The sequence below is a fragment of the Erinaceus europaeus genome, unplaced genomic scaffold (genome assembly GCF_950295315.1).
Source record: "Erinaceus europaeus unplaced genomic scaffold, mEriEur2.1 scaffold_275, whole genome shotgun sequence".
Taxonomy (NCBI): Eukaryota; Metazoa; Chordata; class Mammalia; order Eulipotyphla; family Erinaceidae; genus Erinaceus; species Erinaceus europaeus.
The window spans coordinates 111,315-127,381 of NW_026648162.1; the positions used below are offsets into that span (position 1 = coordinate 111,315).

Genomic DNA, 16,067 nt, shown 5'->3' on the forward strand with positions numbered 1-16,067 from the left:
CCCCGCAAGCCCCGCCCCCAGGGCTCCGAGTGGTCCTTACCGCCCGCGGCTCACAGCCGGGCTCCCGCGGCAGCTGCAGCAGGTTTTGCTCGTCTAGGGAAGAAGAACCGCGGGCTCCCTAGGAGTCAGTCAGTCAGTTCCTGACTCCACTCTGGAAGGAGCTAGGAACGCGCTGGGCGAGCAAAACCAGACACCACCGGCTTCTGACGACAAGCGTTACCAGAGTCGTGAGTCCTGAACTTCAAGTGAGCGGTGCCGGGGAAGGACAGGCGGGGTCGCCGTCCGCAGCGCCATGGCCGCGCCCGCCCGCCGGCTGTGCCACATCGCCTTCCACGTGCCGGCAGGGCAGCCACTCGCCCGCGACCTGCAGCGGCTCTTCGGCTTCCAGCCTCTGGCGCTCCGGGAGGCGGGTGGCTGGAGGCAGCTGGCGCTGCGCAGCCGCCACACGGTCTTCCTGGTGAACGAGGGCGCGGGGCCCGGGGAGCCCCTGTACGGCCTGGACCCGCACCATGCTGTGCCCAGCGCCACCAACTTGTGCTTTGAGGTGGCGGACGCGGGCGCTGCCGCCCGGGCGCTGGCCGCACGGGGTTGCAACGTGCGGGTTCCCCCGGTGAGCGTGCGGGATGCGCAGGGCGCCGCCACCTACACGGTGATCAGCTCTCCAGCCGGCACCCTCAGCCTGACGCTGTTGGAGCTTGCCGGCCCCTGTGGGCCCTTCCTGCCCGGCTTCAAGCCTGTGTCCTCGGCAGCTAGCCCGGGCTGGGTCAGCCACGTGGACCACCTAACCCTGGCCTGCATCCCCGGCAGCTCCCCGACACTGGTGCGCTGGTTCCACGACTGCCTGGGCTTTCAGCACCTGCCACTGAGTCCAGGGGAGGATCCGGAGCTGGGCCTCGAGGTGCCCGTCAAGTCCGGGCGCGGAGGACTGAGGCTCACCGCTTTGCAAACCCCACTTGGCAGCGCTGTTCCCACTCTCGTGCTTGCTGAGTCCCTCCCCGGGGGCGTCTCAGGACAGGACCAAGTGGAGCAGTTCCTGGCCCGGCACGGGGGACCAGGGCTGCAGCATGTGGGACTTTATACATCGAACATCCTGGAAGCCGCAGAGGGAGTGGCGGGGGCAGGAGGCCAGTTTCTGAATCCCCCTGAAGCTTACTACCGGCAGCCTGGCAAGGAAAAACAGATCCTGGCTGCAGGGCATGAGCCCAGCCTACTGGCCAGACAGGGGATCCTGCTAGATGGTGATAAAGGCAAGTTTTTGCTTCAGGTCTTCACCAAATCTCTCTTTGCGGAGGACACTTTCTTCCTAGAGCTGATTCAGAGGCAGGGGGCTACAGGCTTTGGCCAGGGCAACATCCGGGCCCTGTGGCAGTCTGTACAAGAGGAAGCTGCCAGGAGCCAAGAAGCTTGAGCTGTGTGCAGTCACCTCTTTTGGAGTTGTAGGGACTGCAACACAGGAACTAAGGACACCTACAGGCCCAGAGCTAAGAATTCCCAGGGGCCAGGTGTAGCCTCATTTCACCAGCACCTGCCAGAAATTGACTTTCTTGCAGTGAGCCAGAATGGGAGTTCTTTTTTTTTAACTATGAACATTAGAGCCTAAATCTAAATAATAATATGCTAGGTACAAAGATTAAGGAAATTATAACTAGGAAATAGAACATAAGCAATACTTTAGTCTCCTTGTGTCTTTTTTTGATCCTGTATCTCTCTACTCACCCCCAATTTTATGGCTATGAGCACCCTACTTTTGTGTATTGATTCATGACAAATATACCCTTAAATAAAATGTTTAGGAAATAAGTAAGTTTAGTACTTGAGGTGGGAATTTAAGAACAAACCCATCCCTGTGTTTCCCTTCTTCCTATGAAGCAGCCACTGCAGGTGGGGAGGGGCTCGCTTCCTGGGCCTGAGCCTAACCACCTGCTCTAGGATGGCGTTGTTCCAATCAATGGACCAGGGTGTTAGGTATCAGCCTCTGGCAGGGGCTTCCTGCAGCTGCTTTCTCTGGACTGGGGAAAGACACTGCTCTGGACAGAACATACCCCCTCCTCTAGCTGCCCAGAACAGGTTGGGGATTCCACCATTAGGACCAAAAAAGACTTTACCATCTTTCAGGCCCCTGAGAGGAGTCAGAAGGGCTAGGAAGAAGGTGCAGAGTCTCCCAAATGACTACAAAAATAGATACTTTATTTTAAAATGTAATTCTGAGGAAGTGGTGGTTCCCAGAGTGTCACTGGGCATCACTATTGAGGTTGGGTCCATCAGTCAGGATGTTAGGATGAAAGAAGCTATCCAGGACTTGCTGGCCTCGGCTGGGCTTTTTCTGGCTAGATGGGGTAGACAGCTGGGGTCTTTTGGAACCCTGTGCAGAAGGCAAAGAAAAGCACTGTGTGATAGCAAAAAATTGTCTCTTCCTACCCCTCCCATGATTCTACTGACCCAGCTCAAGTTCTAGCCTGGAATGCAACCTGTCCTGCTTATTAGATAACCTCTACAAACCAGCTCAAGGTAATCTTTCTAAAATGTAAATCCACTTAGAATGCTATAATGGCCTGTTCATGGCTTGACTGGCCTGGACAGGCCCTGCTTCCCACTCCAGTTTAGTAAACCATTCACTCCCCTTTGTGCACACTACTCTTGGGCCTGGAAAGAACATTTTAACTTCCTGCCTAGAGAAAATAATTGACTCCTAGCTAGGATGCAGAAAACTAGTCATTTCTAAGCAGTCTTCCAATCTTTTGCCTCCCAGACAGAACTAACTGCATGCCTCCTCATATTCCACAAAACCTGCATTTCACACACTTGTGACACTACCATCTCCATTTGATCTTTTGTCCTTCCCAATCTGGAAAAGTCTTCACTATTCCCTTCCCCATAATAAGGCTAAAAGTGTGGAGAATGTCCACCCTCTATGTGTGATCTAACTCAGTAAAAGCCAGTACTTTTAGGTCTGGGGAGATGGCTGGGTGAACACTCACCTTGCAGGGCCCTGGTTGTTGACCCTCATACACACGGAACACCTAGCCAAGGAGAGAAAAGAACAGCGCAGGATTGGCATCTTTCCCCAAAGAGCCAGATTCCCCCCCCCCTTTGATTCAGACCCTTGTGCTCTGCCCTCAAGTTCATATCCCAGCACTTTTCTTTAATGTCTACTTTCTTTTCTGTTTATATAGTTATAGGTTCATGGAGATACAGGAAAGATAGCAAAGGGAATGCCTTTTTCATGGCTGTGGAGACAGCTGCAGTGTGGAACTCCTCCCGAGTTAGCCAGCGAGCTCCAGGTGGTGTGATGGTCACAGAGGTCTGCCCTTCCAGGGTTAAACCATATACTTGATATGTCAGCTTAATGTGAGAGAAGGTATGGATCACCTGCAGGAAGGGACAAGGGGCTGAAATAGGTCTGTGCATGTGGCAACAAAAGCCATCATTCCTGGCTTCTCTGCTCACTTACCTGGCCAAGGTGCTTGAGGTGGGTGGCTGGGAGGGGCCCAGCCCAAGTCTGCAATTCCTGTAACAGGGCTTCCAGCTGATGCTTCTCTGAGGGCTCCATGGTCACAGATGGGAACTCCCACAGTCCTGCCAGCAGACCTAAGAAGGAGGGCAGCCCAGGCAGGGGTAAATCTTACTGTTGAATCCTCCATTTTTCCCTTGTTGCTCTTGCCACTGTACCCAACTCCCAGGATCCTGGTACCTGAGTTGGGTCTCTGCACCAGCAGAATTCGGGCACCGCCAGGGGCCCTGCGCTGCTCCAGAACACAAGTGGCAGAAAACTCCTCCCTGGGGGGCCTCCGAATTGTTTTTCTGGGGAAGTTGGTGACTCCCAAAGTCTGGTCCCAGGGCTCCGTGGGAGGTGCACACAGCTGGCACTGTCCAGCATCGGGAGCTGGAAACAGATCCAAGTTCCACTCAGGTCAGATGAGCTTAGGGGCCAAGTCAAGAGCAGGACTTGGCCCAGCTCTGCAGAACCCAACTCAAGCTATAGGATGAAGTAGAATGAGGCTTCCCCAAGCAAGTCCTTAACAGGGAAAGGCCAGTATTGATACTCACCACAATCCTCCACATCAGGACAGCCCAGCAAATGCCGTGAAGCTGAGAGTTGCTTTTGTTTCACCTGAGAGACAGAAAGCAAAAGTCACGGAGCAGGGGTCATTCTTCCCTAGGATACCCGACTCCTCAGAGAACTCACCCTCTGGTATGCACGGCACAAGCTCGCCACAGGACACTGGCTGCAAAGCGGGCGTTGTGGGGTGCACACTGTGGCTCCCAGCTCCATGGCTGCCTGGTTGAAGTCCCCTGGCCGGGCTGGGTCCACCAGTTGCTGGGCTAGGCTCCTACAAGGGAAACCTGCTCTAAGCCAAATACCCTTGGAGATGCCCATCCTGATCTCCCCCATTACCCCAATATCCTACCAGAGCTGTTGGGAGACAAGGGTACTGCTGGGGTCAGCACCAATGGCTCGGACACGGCATAGCACTCGTACTACATTTCCATCCACCACACCACTTGCCTGGCATAGAAGATTGCAGGGATGAGCCCTGGGACCAGACTTTGGGAGACACCAACTTCCCCAGAAAAAAAAAACTCGGAGGCCCCCCAAGGAGGAGTTTTCTGCCACCTGTGTTCTGGAGCAGCCCAGAGCCCCTGGTGGTGCCCAATTCTGCTGGTGCAGAGACTCACACACATGGGACACACTATGGACTCACCTGGCCAAAGGCTATGGAAGCAATGGCTCCAGCTGTGTACTTCCCCACACCAGGCAAAAGTCGCTGCAGGGTCTCTGCTGTACGTGGCATGTGCCCCCCTAGCTCCTCTACTACCTGATTGTGGTAAGAAAGCATTAGGTTGGGAGTTGGGTGGTAGCAAAGCAGATTAAGTGCAAGAACTGGAGTAACGATCCCAGTCTGAACCCCCAGCTCTCCACCTGCAGGTGTCTCTTTCTCTCCCCGTCTTCCCCTCCTCTCTCCATTTCTCTCAGTCCTAACAATGACAACATCAATAATAATAACTACAACAATAAAACAACAAGGGCAACAAAAGGGAAAATAAATATATATTTTTAAAAGCATTAAGTTATGAGACATCTGAGGGCTGGAGTTGTACTGCCAACCCTTTACCTTCCGGGCTCCCTCCTGGAGCCGTCGACCTCGGGAGTAGTAGCCAAGGCCAGCCCAGAGCTGGTTCACCTCCTGTGGATGAGATTAGAGATGAGAGAAATCAGTAACTACTCTTCAGTGTTCTATTCCCTTACCGTAGGGTGACTCTCACCTCCAAGGAAGCACTGGCCAGATCCTGCAGTGTTGGCCATTTCTACTGTCCAAAGGCAAACAAAAAGAGATGAGGTCAATGGAGAAGGAGGTACACAGCCCCCAGCCCCAGGTTATATTTACACCCAAAACAGGGGCACTCACCTGGGATCTAGCCCATGACCCTCCCCTTCCTTCCCTGAACGCACCTCCATCCATCGAGTGTAATAGTCAATCACAGAGGCAACTTGAGTCTGCTGCAACATGACCTCTGAAACCCACACTGGGGGAGAGGGGTTGGCATGAGGGTTCTGCTGACCTGCCTTGCTAGTCACTCACAACCCCCTGACTCAGACCTGAGGGCATCTAGGAAAAGCAGCCCTGTTCTCAGGAGAGGTACTCACCAGCATATGCCCGCCTATCCAGGTCCACCTCACTCTCTGCCTGCCAAAGCAACCCCAGATGGGGTGTTAGTGTGGAGGGGACTTGGCACCAGTTTCCCACCCCACCATCTCTGTCCCTTGTCTACCTACCCGTCTTCTCCATGGCAGGTCCCTTTTTTCTCGATCATACCAGGTCAGCAAGCTCTCCCGGAAGACTATGACCTCAGCTTGGTCTCTGAATAGATGGTATGAGGAGACAGAGGATGGCAATACCAACTCCTTCTCTTGCTGTTGTTGCCTGGTGAAGTCTGCTGAGGTCCAAGGAAAATTTAAGAACTGTCCCTACACAGCCTGTGTATCAAGAACCCAGGCTACCACAGCCTGGCTGCTTTGTGCTTCCAATGGCAAATCCTTAAGCTTCTGACCACAACTCTCCCAGCAGAGTCTAAGCAGAGTCTCTAGAGGCCTTAACTTTCCTAGGATGGGGTACTGCTGGCTCCTTTGTCTCTGGGTCATAGTGAAAATTCAACAGCTTCAGCCAAGCAAAATGTATACCTATGTAGGCATTTCGTGTTTATAAAATACTTTCAAGCTGATGATTTTATCACTCAAGAAAGGAAATGCACAGATTAACATTCCATTTCACTGGCAAAAAGCCTATTGGAGTAATTATCTCAAAGTCATAAACTCAAAATCACATCTTTAAGTAGTCCTTGAGTGGCATAATCCATCCCTCCTTCATCCCCCCTTCCCAGCCTAAATTAACCTTTTTTCGTAGCCAGCCACTGAATTCCTGATAGAACTTAGTGCCTTACCACCACAGGGAGAAGGTTTGGTCTGACTGCTGCCGGATGCACATTTCTCCCTTCCTTTCTTATTTGACAACTGCTTCCTACAGCAACTTCTGACAGTAGCAGCTCGACTTCTGACAGCAGTAGCTCGTGGCTTCTTCATAATGACCTAAGACAGAAAAGTCCAGTCAAAACAGTCAGTCACAATGTGGCTGAATCTTGGGGTCCTGTAAGGGTATAATCACCTTTCTCCCCACACTATTCATAGTGTCTAGCTTCTCTCACACACTCTCTATATGCTCATGGGTTTGCTCTTGGTTGGCTGTGGCTGAGGTATAACCAGTAGGGCTGAGCTTCTGCAAGTGGCCTTTGAGTAACCAATGCAGTCATGTGAAAAATAGCTCATCTGGATAGTGCACCTGCAGGTTTCACCCAGGTTTAAACCCAGCCTCTAGTACACTGAAAGAAGCTTCAGTCTCCTCCTCTCCCCCCCCTCCCCTCCCCTCCCCTAGTTTTTCTATCTGAAAAAGTTGACTTAAAGAGGTGAAGTCCTGGTGATGCCAAAAAGAAAAAAAAAAGAAGTCATAGACTGTGTCAAGGACCAAATCCTTGTTTGGAAGTATCTGCATATTCCTGGTGCCTTTTGTAACAGTACGTGTGGACAGGGTTCCTCAGTTGTATCTAAGAGCCTGGGGGGATGAGGAGAGCAGGAGGTGTATCTTCTTAATAAATGAACTGAAATGGCCTCTAGTAGTCACCAAATCCAAATTGTCATTCTTTTTTTTTTTAAAGTATTATTTATTACTGGATAGAGACAAGAGAAATTGAGAGGGGGAGGAGAGATAGAGACAGACAGACACCTGCACCCCTGCTTCACCACTTGTGAAGCTTTCCCCCTGTAGGTGGGGACCAGGGACTTGAACCTGGGTCCTTGTGCACTGTAATGTGAGCGCTTAACCAGGTGCACCATCATCTGACTCCCAAAATTGTCATTCTATATAGAAGAGAGATCAGGGATTAGAGAAGGGAAAAGTTTGCCTCAAGAGCAAATAGTGAGTAGGAAAGGGAGGAGATGAGCTATTTTTTTTTCTTAATCTTTTCCTGATCTAGTAACTCATCACTAGTCATTAGTAGAGAGAAGATAAATCTTATTACACTTCACTGCTTCTTTACTATTCTGGCTGCCTTTTTCTGACAAAGTGAAAACTTACTCTACGTCAGACCCTAAGCCAAGAGCTTTACTAAATTTCTCAATCTCCTGGTAACTCCATGAGATACCTTTTAGTATTATTTTAATTTTACTTTTGAGGAAACAGTCTTTTAGAGATCAAGCAACTTGTCCCTTTAACCACAAAATCTGTCTTTGGAGCTGTACTCTTGTGTTGTGCTACACTGCAGCCCCTGGTAAGCCTTTAGTTGAAACTAACTTTTTTTTTTCCAACTCCTGTGGATAAGTTCTAAGCAGTATAATTGCTAGGTGGTATGATTACTGTGTATAGGTTATATTTTTTTCTGCCTCCAGGGTTATCACTGGGGCTCGGTGCGGGCACTACAAATCCACTGCTCTTGATTTTTTGTTTTACGGACAGGACAGAGAAAAACAGAGAGAAGGGGAAGATGGAGAGGGGGATGATAGATAAGACATCTGCAGACTTACTTCACCACTCGTGAAGCGATACTCCCCCTCCCAAAGGTGAGGAGCCAGGGGCTCAAATTGTGATCCTTGTGCTTATTACTATGTGCGCTTAACCTGGTGTGCCACCACCTGGCTCCCTTAGTCTCTGCTTTTTTTTTTGTCTCCTGGGTTATCCCCAGGGCTTGGTGCCTGTACTACGAATCCACTGTTCCTGGAGGTCATCTTTTTTCCATTGTTGTTGTTGTCGGATAGGAGGGGAAGATAAAGAGGGGGAGAGAAAGACACCTGCAGCCCAGCATCACCACTTGTGAAGCGACTTCCCCGCCATAGGTGGGGAGCCAGGGGCTTGAACCGTGATGCTTGGGCTGGTCCTTGCACTTCACAGTATGTGTGCTTAATCCGGTGTGCTACCGCCTGGCCCCCGTCTTTTTCTTTTTACCAACAGGGTTGTTACTGATGCTTGGTGCCTGCATAACAAGTCTACTTATCTTGGAGGTCGTGTTTTCTCTTTATAATTATTCTTGTTTCCTTCCTTCCCTCCTCCCCCTCCCCTTCCTTCCTTGTTCCTTCTATTCACTTGATAGGACAAAGAAATTAAGAAGGGAGAGGAAAATAGAGAGGTAGAAAGAGAGCACAGCTTCACCACTTGTGAAACTTCTCCCCTTCAGGTGGAGAACAAGGCCTGGAACCCAAGTGCTTGTGCTTGGTGATCTATGCACTCAGCTGAGTGTGCCACTGCCCGGTCCTGCTCTCCTCAAACCTTAGACTTCACCACCTCCTCCACCACCTCCTCCTCCTTTTTTTTTTTTTTTTTAAATATTTTGTTTTAACAGGAGAGATAGAGACAGAGACAGAGACAAAAGACCAGACCTCTTCTCAGCTCTGGCTTATGATGGGGGCTGGGGACTGAACCTGGGAACTCAGAGTCTCAGGCATGAGAGAGTCTTTTGCATAACCTATGTGTGCATCCCAGCCCCTTCTCCTTTCTTTTGCCATCAGGGTTATCACTGCGCCTTGATTCTGCTCAACAACTCCACTGCTCCCAATGTTTTTTTTCTGGTTTGTTTTTTGATAGATACAGAGATAAGTCAAGAGAAGAAGAGAGAAGGGAAAGGTGGCATGATGGCTATGCAGAAAGAAAAAAAAAAGCCTTTCATGCCTGAGGTCCTAAAGGCCCAGGTTCAACCCCACACACAACCAGAAGCTAAAACTGAGCAGTATTCTGGTTTTTAAAAAAAGCCTGCAGCACTGGTTTACCACTTGCAAAGATCCATACCTACCCCCTAGTTGCCCCTACAGTGAGGACTGGGTACTTAAATCTGGTTCTTTTTTTTTTTTCAGTTTTTTTTTAATCTGTATTGATTGGCTAGAGATAGCTAGAAACCTAGAGGGAAGGGGGTGACAGAGAGGGAGAGAGACAGAGACACCTGCTGTACTGTTCCACCACTCACAAAGCTTTTCCTTGCAGGTGGGGACCAGGGGCTTGAACCTGGGTCCTTGTGCACTGTAACATGTGCACTCAACCAGGTGTACCACTGCCTGGCCCCTTAAACCTGGTTCTTTTTTTAAGTTTTTAATTTTTTTTTATATTTATTTATTTTCCCGTTTGTTGCCCTTGCTGTTTTATTGTTGTAGTTATTATTGTTGTTGTTATTGATGTCATCGTTGTTGGATAGGACAGAGAGAAATGGAGAGAGGAGGGGAAGACAGAGACGAAGAGAGGAAGATAGACACCTGCAGACCTGCTTCACTACTTGTGTAGCAACACCCCTGCAGGTGGGGAGCCAGGGCTCGAACCAGGATCCCTTACGCTGATTCTTGTGCTTCACGCCACGTGTGCTTAACCCACTGTGCTACTACTCAACTCCCTTAAACCTGGTTCTTGACCTTACTTTCATGAAAATAACTTGATTCTTCCTTCAGAGAGAGAGAAAAAATAACAGACTTCTGCACTCTCCTCCTTCCTTTCAATACAAAGAGAAATGGTCCTTCCTCCTAAGTTTTTTTTAAAAAAATATTTATCTTATTTATTTATTTATTTATTCCATTTTGTTGCCCTTGTTGTTTTATTGTTGTAGTTATTATTGTTGTTGTTGCTGTTGAATAGGACAGAGAGAAATGGAGAGAGGAGGGGGAAGACAGAGAGGGGGAGAGAAAGATAGACACCTACAGACCTGCTTCACCACTTGTGAAGAGACTCCCCTGCAGGTGGGGAGCCAGGGCTCAAACCGGGATCCTTATGCCGGTCCTTGTGCTTTGCGCCACCTGCACTTAACCCACTGTACTACCACCCTACTCTCCCTAAGTTTTTTAAAAAATATTTATTTATTTATTTATTCCCTTTTGTTGCCCTTGTTGTTTTATTGTTGTTGTTGTTGATGTCATTGTTGTTGGATAGGAGAGAAATGGAGAGAGGAGGGTAAGACAGAGGGGGAGAGAAAGACACCTGCAGACCTGCTTCACTGCTTGTGAAGCAACCCCCCTGCAGGTGGGGAGCCGGAGGCTCAAACCAGGATCCTTAATCAGTTTTTGTGCTTTGTGCCACCTATGCTTAACACACTGCACTACCACCCTACTCCCCCTCCTAAGTTTTCTAAGCTCAAGGCCCTGCTCCTCCAGTTTCTGCCACAAGACTCGCTCTCCTCCCTGTCACAGTCAAACTTCCTTACTTCCATAACTCATTTATATAAAACATTCTTCAAAGAGTCAAGTTAATATTATCAAAAGAGAATCATATTGGCCAAGGAGATAGCATATTATCATGCAAAAGACTTTCATGTCTGAGGCTCTGAGACCCCAGGCTCAATTCCTGGCATCACCATATATCAGGGATAAGCAGTGCTCTTGTTAAAAACAAACAAACACAGGGGCTGGGTGGTGGGCACCCAGCTGAGTGTACACATTACATAGAAGGATCCATGTTCAAGCTCCTGCTCCCCACTTGCATTAGGGATGCCTCATGAGTGGTGAAGCAGGTTTGCAGATATCTTTCTCTCTCCCTCTCAATTTCTCTATGTTCTATCCAAAAAATAAGAAAATGGAAAAAAATGCCCACTGGGAGCAATGGATTTGTAGTGTCAGCATCTAGCCCCAGCTAACCCTGGCAGCAATGAAATAAATTAAAAGAAAGAAAAAAAAAAAGCAGGCGCCAAGTGGTGGCACACCTGGTTAAGTGTACATGTTACAGTTCTCAAGGACCTGGGTTTGAGTCCCTGGTCCCCATCTGCAAGGGGAAAGCATTGTGAGTTGTGAAGCAGGGCTGCTAGTGTCTCTCTCTTTTTTTTTAATACCTTTTTTTATATTTATTTATTCCTTTTTGTTACCCTTGTTGTTTTATTGTTGTAGTTATTATTGCTGTTATTGATGTCTTTGTTGGATAGGACAGAGAGAAGTGGAGAGAGGAGGGAAGACAGAGAGGGTGAGAGAAAGACACCTGCAGACCTGCTTCACCACCTGTGAAGTGACCCCCTGCAGGTGGGGAGCCGGGGCTCAAACCGGGATCCTTCCGCTTTGCACCACGTGCGCTTAACCCACTAAGCTACAGCCCAGCTCCCATCTATCTCCCTTTCTATCACCCCCTTCCCTCTCAATTTCTGGCTGTCTCTACCCAGTAAATAAATAAAGATAAAAAAAATTTAATAAAAAAGCACACACACAAACACAATCACAGCTGCTACTTGTTTTTTTTTTTTTTTTTTTTACCAGAACACTGCTCAGCTCTGGATTACCATGGTGGTGGCGAGAGGTGAGGCTTGAAGCCTCATGCATGAGAGTCTCTTTGTATAACCATATGCAATCTACCTTGACCCTGCTATGCTACTTTTTTACTTAAAATTGCCTCATTAATCCAGTGAACAAATATGATGTAAAACAGTTTTATGTACTTCGAATACTTCAGTGAATAAATCTGAAAGACTCTGCCTTAATAGAATTTATATATATATATATGTTTTAATTTTTTTAATTATTTTTATTTATTGAATAGGGAGCCAGAAACTGAGAGGGAAGGGGGTGATAGAGAGGAAGGAAGACAAAGAGACACCTGAACCACTGCTTCACCACTTGTGAAGCTTTTCCCTCTGCATGTTCAAATGTGGGTCCTCGTGCACTATAACATGTGTGCTCAACCAGGTGTGCCACTACCTAGTTAAACCCCAGAATTTATGTTCTAATGGAGGTAGTTAGTAAATAATATACATGAGTAAAAATAGGAGCCAGTATATAGCTCACCAGGAAGGGTGCATGACTTGCCATGCACAGCACCAGAGGAAGCTTCAGTACCATGATGTCTCTCCCTCTCTATGTCTCTCTGGAAAAATAAAAGTAAAATGTCAGTGTGGAAATTTTATATTTATAAAGCATCGAATCTGTAAATAAGTAAGTAAATGCTTATCTTAAAAAAGTCTTTAAAAGAGCCTGGAAGACAGTTTACTTGGATAGCATACTAGCTTTGCTATGGACATAATCCAGGCTTAAATCTGGACTCCATTACACTGAAAGAAGCTTCAGTGCTATTGTATCTTTCTATTTTTTTTTTTCCAGAACACTGCTCAGTTCTGGTTTACGGTGGTGCTGGGGATTAAACTTGGGATTTCAGAGTCTCAAGCATGAAAGTCTTGCATAACCCTCATGCTATCTCCCCAGTCCTGTTTTTTTATCAAATAAAAGGGAGGCAGGGTGGTCTGGGAGGCGGCACAGTGGATAAAGCATTGGACTCTCAAACATGAGGTCCTGAGTTCGATCCCTGGTAGCACACATACCAGAAAAATATCTGGTTCTTTCTCTCTCTCCTCTTCTTTCTCATTAATAAATAAATAAAAATGTTTAAAAAAGAAAAAAGGAGGAGGCAGAGAGGCAGAGAAAGAGACAGATAGATAAACCACAGACTAAAGCTCCTTCCAGTGAGATGCAGACCAGGATCGAACCTGAGTTGTGCACATGGCAAAGCAGCATACTATCCAAGCGAGCTATTTCATTGGCCCTGCCTCTTTCTATCTGAAAAAGAAAAGAAAAAAATTTAGCCTAGAGTGGTGAAGTCCCAGTAATGATGACAACAACAAACCAAATAGAGGCAGAGAGATAGTGTAGTGATTATGCGAAAAACTTTCATGCCTGAGACTCCAAGGTCCTACCTAGGTTCCATCCCCAGCACAGTCATAAACCACAGTTGAGCAGTATTCTGGTAAAAACAAAACAAACAAAACCCACATAAGTAAATTATATGGGATATTAGGTGATAAATGCTAGTAGAAAGAGGAAAAGACAAGAGGGGAAAAAAAGAATATGAAGTTGGGGGAGTACTGTAATTGTAAAGAAGTGAAGGGGGGGAGTCGGGTGGTAGCGCAGCGGGTTAAGCGCACGTGGCGCAAAGAGCAAGGACTGGTGGAAGGATCCTGGTTCGAGCCCCTGGCTCCCCACCTGCAGGGGAGTCGCTTCACAGGTGGTGAAGCAGGTCTGCAGGTGTCTACCTTTCTCTCCCCCTCTCTGTCTTCCCCTCCTCTCTCCATTTCTCTCTGTCCTATCCAACAATGAACGACATCAACAACAACAAGAATAACCACAACAAGGCTACAAAGACAAGAGCAACAAAAATTAATTAATTAATTAATTAATTTAAAAAAAAAAGAAGTGAAGGGGGTCAGGTGGTGGCGCACCAGGTTGAGTGCAAGGACCCAGGTTCGAGTCCCCGGTCCCCACCTGCAGGAGGCAAGTTCACGAGTGAAGCAGGGCTGCAGTTGTCTCTCTATCTCTCTTCCTCTCTATGCCCCCCCCCTTCCCTCTTGATTTCTGGCTGTCTCTATCCAATAAATGAGTAAAATAATAAAAAAAATTTTTTAAAAAGTGGTGAAGGTAGGCTTTACTAAAGTGGTATTTGACCAATGACTCACAGCAGTTGGAGTAAGTCATGTGGGAAAGGCACGTCTCTCTTGTGGCAAGGACGGAGGTAGGAAGAAAACCCTAACGATGATGCCTGGTAAAGTCAATGTGGGGGGCCAGGCGGTGGCACATTTGGGGTTAAGTGCACATGATACTATGTGCAAGGACCTGAGATAGCCCCGGCTCCCCAACCGCAGGGGGGATGCTTCAGGAACGGTGAAGGTCTGCAGCTGTCTATCTTTCTCTCTCCCTCTATCTCCCCCTTCGCTCTCAATTTCTGTCCTGTCAAATAAAATAAGGGGGAAATGGCAACCAGGAGCAGTGGATTCATAGTGCTGGAACTGAATCCAAGTAATAAGACTGTTAGCAATTAAAAAAAAAAAGTCGGGGCCAGACAGTAGCACGGTGGCTTAAGCACACATGGTGCAAAGTGTAAGGACTGGCATAAAACCGGCTTCCCTCCAGCAGGGAGGATGCTTTGCAAATGGTGAAGCAGGTCTGCAGGTGTCTATCTTTCTCTCCTCCTATCTTTCCCTCTTCTCTCGATTTCTTTCTGTTCTATCTGGCAACAACAAGGGTGACAAAATGGAAAAGAATGGCTTCTAAGAACAGTGAATTCATAGTGCAGGCCCCAAGCCACAGCAATAACCTGGAGGCAAAAAAAAAAAAAAAAAAGTCGATGTGGTCAGAATAGAATGAGGAGCAGATGAATAGTAGGATGGTGAGAGATGTATAGGATGACAAAGTTTCTTACTGGTCACTGGGAGACTGGCCATCATACTCACTGCTGTTAGTTCCGCCTACCTCGTCCCAACTTCTCCCTCTACTACGCTCCAGTAAGATTTGCCTGAAATAGCTGCTTAAATCTAAGTGTCTGTTTACCTTGAGGATTCACTTGGACAACTCTTTTGCTCTAACAGTTAGTTGACTGTCATGTCTTAAATGTTTAATTCAGATCCTCCAGCCTTACCCTCTTGTGTACTTCTCCACAAGTGTTATTTTACATTTGCTTGTGATTCTTTGATTTGACTATAGAATTCCATGAGCAAGGACTTTGTCTCACCTGTTGATTTGTCTCACCTATGCTAAATATAGTGCTAGGTAAACTGAAGTGAGTACATACTTGTTAAGTTAGTGAGATGAAGGACGTTAAAAAGAGCCTTTTTTAAAAATGAAAAGAATTCAAATAATGAAGAAAAAGGCTCAGCAGAGAAAGGCTGAAGATGAACTAGAAAGAATGATTAACCTGGGCCGGGTGGTGGTGCATATGGTTAAGTGCATGTGTTACAGTGCACAAGGACTAGAGAGAGCCCCCAGTCCCCACCTGTAGGGGGAGAAGCTTTGCAAATGGTGAAGCAGTGCTGCAGGTGTCTCTCTGTCTCTCTCCCTCTCTATCTCCCTCCTGCCCTCTCGATTTCTCGCTGTCTTTATCCAATAAGTAAATAAAGATAATTAAAAAAAAAAAGTGATTAACCAAGAGGAGAGAGTTGTAAGTCCTTGGGAAATGATGGTGAGAAAGAATCTAAGTTGGGGGTAAGTGCGTTTTGCAGACATCTATCACAGGGAGATAAGAATAAACCCATGTGTCAACAACTGAACTGTAAAACTATCCCCCCACCCCAACAACAAAATGATGGAAGGGGGAGCTGCTTCCTATTGGCTTACAATTTGTCCTCTTCCCGCCCTCCCCACTGCTGGAGTTCAAATGTTCATTATTATTTGTTGCTTCCCTGCTAGTCGGTCACTCTAACCCCTCTGCAGCCTCATTTCGGGGCCTCTTGCCCATCTTCCTCTCTCCGAGCTCTCCATCATCGCTAGGATGAACTAGGTTCATTCCCAGGATAGCCTTCTTTCCTCCAAACTCCAAAGGCTTTGCCTGAATCCCAAGCCTGCTTTAAGCTTGGCTGTAGGTAAGCCATCTCCCCTGAAGGCCGCAACTATGGACTGCACAGCGAAAACGCCCCGGTCCAAGTCTGTACCCAAACCAATTACCTTCCGCGCGCTCTCCGGGGTTCAGCCACCGACTCCCGGCGGGGGCGTGGCCGCGCCTGACCAGGAGGCGGAGCTTCGGCCAATCTCGCCGGCGAATCGGAAGCCGCCGGCCAATAGGCTCCCAGAGCACAGGGCCAATTCCTCG

General features: G+C 47.8%; 2 protein-coding genes across 5 annotated transcripts; one reads left to right on the forward strand and one right to left on the reverse strand.

Annotated features, from left to right (window-relative positions):
* The first annotated feature begins 10 nt into the window (after nt 1-10).
* On the forward strand, nt 11-2,085 carry HPDL (4-hydroxyphenylpyruvate dioxygenase like). Its single transcript, XM_007530987.2, has one exon. It carries the CDS (start codon nt 293-295, stop codon nt 1,406-1,408), a length of 1,116 nt encoding a protein of 371 aa, XP_007531049.1. The 5' UTR covers nt 11-292; the 3' UTR covers nt 1,409-2,085.
* Nucleotides 2,086-2,162: 77 nt separating this feature from the next.
* Nucleotides 2,163-16,066, reverse strand: MUTYH (mutY DNA glycosylase). 4 transcript variants are annotated; one of them, XM_016191644.2, is made up of 16 exons: nt 15,923-16,064; nt 6,442-6,586; nt 5,777-5,934; nt 5,648-5,687; nt 5,453-5,526; nt 5,266-5,307; nt 5,115-5,186; nt 4,704-4,817; nt 4,410-4,507; nt 4,187-4,331; nt 4,048-4,111; nt 3,692-3,883; nt 3,452-3,588; nt 3,217-3,369; nt 2,979-3,020; nt 2,165-2,362 (listed from the first exon to the last, which is right to left on the reverse strand). In XM_016191644.2, exons 2-16 carry the CDS (start codon nt 6,578-6,580, stop codon nt 2,231-2,233), a joined length of 1,602 nt encoding a protein of 533 aa, XP_016047130.1. In that variant the 5' UTR covers nt 6,581-6,586; nt 15,923-16,064; the 3' UTR covers nt 2,165-2,230. The 4 variants fall into 4 exon arrangements, with proteins under 4 accessions (XP_060040764.1, XP_016047130.1, XP_007531056.1 ...); XM_007530994.3 differs by having other exon boundaries at nt 5,777-5,937; XM_060184781.1 differs by lacking the exon at nt 3,217-3,369 and having other exon boundaries at nt 2,163-2,362; nt 5,777-5,937; nt 15,923-16,066.
* Between the last annotated feature and the right edge of the window lies 1 nt (nt 16,067).